Here is a 3,524-nt window from a genome sequence, read left to right as displayed (position 1 = left end):
ATTATTAATGGATTTTAAAGACGGCTTGACGATTTAAAATGATTTATTAGCGGGCTAGCAAAATACACATTTTAGTTTGTTTTGATTTTGAAAGGGGGCGTGGTTGCCCGAGAAAGGGCTCGTGACCCGACCCGTAAAGGGCGGGGCAGCGCTTTTTGGCGCCCGCGCCAAAGAATTTGGGCACAATGCCAGACATTTGCCGCGGTTGAGCTATGCGCGGATAAAAGTGCGGGGAATGCTTCATTTTCGTTTTGGCTTTCAATGAAGAGAGATGACGGTGCATGTGTAAAGCGTGCTTACAAAATTTTTTAAAAATTTTTCTTTCGGCACTGGCAACTAGAATTGGACACTAGGCCTAGGTGGCAGATATTTCGACATTTGTCTAGCTACCTATACCGGATATCTACACAAAGGATTCATACTTTTATTGGATTATACAGACGCTGATTTCAGTTTTTTTACTGTCTTCAGACTTCAGCCTCAGGAATTGTTGCCGTAGAACTAAGACTAAGTTAGCTGTGCCGATTTGTGGACCTAAAAGATTCAGTTTGCAACTTCAGGATTGAATTTTTCTTGGCGGTTCGCTTGATTGAACTTTGGAGGTGATTGCATCCAGGATTCATTGGACTTGGGCTGAGTGACGGAGCTTCGAGTCTAACTCTAGTTTCGCGAGTTGATCATGCCAAAGGTTAAGGCCAAGAAAATAACGACCGCAGGTGCGAGGAAGGGAGATGACACACCGAAGAGGAGGCCGGGTCGGCCGAGAGGTCCACGGGCGACGTCAACCCCCGCAAGTGTGGATCTGGGGCTGGGAGGCGGCAACAACGAGCCAGGAAGGAGCGGTGAGTTAAATCCCTCTCAGTCTCAAGTTGTCGATGTTGATGAAAAAAGTGGTAGGCCTAGGTCTAAAGTTAGTGATAAAATGGCAGAGCTAGATCTAGATCTAGTGGGGCGGGAAGGCCAGGCGCCCGTGGGCAGATCTATTGCTTGGCATGAGATAGTAGCACAGGAGTCGGATACCGGTAGCTCGGGGCAGGCTCAGCCAGCAGTTTCAGTGCCGGCGCGGTCGGCAGGGGTAGCCGAAGATCTAGGCCTAGATCTAGTGGAGGTCGGTGTTGAGAGATCTGAGCCCCAGGCGCCTAGGCTTTCTGCCGTGTTGGGGGCACCGGAACCATTTATTAGCGCATGCGACCCACTAGGTGTGGAAGTGGCTATCTCACTGAAGGAAAAAATTTGGGCAAGTGAATATATAGATTTGGGAGTGCTCCTTAAGCATAATAATGCACGTGATGAGTTTGGGGCCTTGAGTGTAGGTGACACCACTTTGAGTTTGTGTCAATCGGGATCTGGTCTTGGTTTGCAACTTCAACCTCAATCAAAGGCTAAGAAAATCATGTCGGTAGAGCAGTGGACTTCGGTGTTTCTAGTATTTGCCTCAATTTACGCTGAGAAGCACATTGAAAGGAGCAGGGAGCTCATGAAATATATGGATTTGATAAGGCATGCAGCCCGTGCGTTTGCAGGTTATGGCTGGCGTGACTATGACACTCAGTTTAGGAGCAAGCAGGCGCGTTTACCCGGGCGATCCTGGGCGAGCGTCGACGCCGAGTTGTGGTTGATGCTGGTGGCCTCTAATGGTCCGCGGCAGCGCCACAATTTACCCCATGCCCCTCGCCATCAGTTCTACAGAGGGGAGTACGGCGCGAGAAAATCTTTTCCCTTCGGAGGAAAGGGACCCGGAGCCAATGGCACACCCAGCCGAGGCGTGTGCTTTGCCTTTAATAGAGGCAAGTGCATGCGAGGCAAAGCTTGCATCTATGAGCACAAGTGTTCCCGCTGCCAGGCGACAGGTCATGGGGCTAAGCAGTGTAGCCAAGGGCGGGCCGGTTCCAGTCCCGCTGGCAGTAAATAGGTCTACGGCTAGTGCGGTGTCGTCTATTGCTCCGACCCCTATTAAGTTAGCACGTTTGGTGCCCATGTTAGCTACTTATCCTAATCAGGAGCATGCTCAGTGCTTGTATAATGGTTTTAAGTTTGGTTTTTCATTACATTTTGAAGGGGACAGGGTCCCATTGGTTGTTAAAAACCTGAAATCAGCATTCGAACACATGGATGCGTTGAAAAAGAAATTGAGGGATGAAATAGACTTAGGTAGGATAGTTGGGCCTTTTGTTGTTCCTCCCTTCGAGAATATGAGGTGTTCACCAGTGGGGTTGGTGCCCAAAAAGGCCCCAGGGGAGTTCCGTATGATTCAACATTTATCGGCACCCAGGGGAAATTCAGTTAATGATGGCATACCGGAGGGGCAGTGTACAGTAACATATTCGTCCTTTGATTCGGCGGTAGATATTGTGACGCAATTGGGGCGGGGTGCCCTTATGGGGAAAGACTGACATTAAGTCAGCTTTCAGGCTCTTGCCTGTTCACCCAAAAGATTTTGAGTTGCTTGGGATGTATATAGATGGTCGTTACTATTTTGATCGTTGTTTGCCGATGGGCTGCGCAGTTTCTTGTTCCACTTTTGAATGTTTTAGTACTTTTTTAGAGTTTTGCGCGAGAAAAGTTGCGAAGTCGCAAAATATTGTCCATTATTTGGATGATTTCTTTTTTGCAGGCGGCCCTGCCTCGGAGGATTGCAGGCGGGCAATGCATTGTTTTGAAGCAATTTGCGAACGATTTGGGGTGCCCATAGCGCGAGAAAAAACGGAAGGCCCGACCACACAGTTGTCATATCTTGGGCTGGTAATAGATAGCGTTTCTCAGCAGGTTCGGGTACCGGAGGACAAAATTGAGAAATTAGTAGGGGAAATTAAATTGGGCGGTACAGAAACAAAAAATTTCCCTAAGAGACATTCAGTCGATTGTAGGTAGTCTAAACTTTGTATGTAAGGCAATTGCTCCAGGGCGAGCATTCATGAGACGGCTCATTGACTTAACTAAGAGCGTTAAGCGTCCTTTTCACATGGTTAGGTTGACGAGAGGGGCTAAGGCTGACTTGCGGGTTTGGTTGGAGTTCTTGGCACATTTTAATGGTCAAGTTTTCTTCCGGGCTCCAGGCTGGTTTGGAAGCGAGGAAATTCAGTTTTTCACTGATGCGGCGGCTGGCATTGGTTTTGGAATTTTCTTTGGAGGCAGGTGGGCTCAATCCAGGTGGCCTGCTGATTTCCAGGCCGATAGGAGGTCTATAGCTTTTTTAGAGCTATTCCCTATTTGGGTAGGCTTGGAGATTTGGGGCATGGAGCTAAAGGACAAGAATATATTGTTTAATTGTGATAATCAGGCCGTGGTGGCAGTACTTAACAAGCAGTCGGCGCTATGCCCTGATATTATGGTTTTGGTGAGGAAGGTGGTGATTATATGTTTAAGCAATAATATAGTGTTGAGGGCTAGGCATGTACATGGATGTGATAATGGTATAGCTGATGCACTATCTCGATTTCAGATGCCGAGGTTCCATGCGTTAGCACCGGGGCCGCCCGGGAGGGCGTGGAGGTTCCAGTCCGTCTTTGGAAGAGCTGGCTATC

The 3,524-nt window shown here is 48.4% G+C and overlaps 1 protein-coding gene across 1 annotated transcript; it reads left to right on the top strand.

Annotated features, from left to right (window-relative positions):
* Nucleotides 1-243: 243 nt before the first annotated feature.
* LOC121406159 lies at nucleotides 244-1,639 on the top strand (the record flags this gene model as incomplete). Its single annotated transcript, XM_041597176.1, has 1 exon — nucleotides 244-1,639. A coding segment is annotated over exon 1 (960 nt), but the record flags the coding sequence as incomplete, so codon positions are not given.
* Nucleotides 1,640-3,524: the final 1,885 nt, after the last annotated feature.

This window comes from Lytechinus variegatus, chromosome 19, assembly GCF_018143015.1.
Source record: "Lytechinus variegatus isolate NC3 chromosome 19, Lvar_3.0, whole genome shotgun sequence".
Lineage (NCBI taxonomy): Eukaryota > Metazoa > Echinodermata > Echinoidea > Temnopleuroida > Toxopneustidae > Lytechinus > Lytechinus variegatus.
This window is presented reverse-complemented; position numbering and strand designations above follow the sequence as displayed.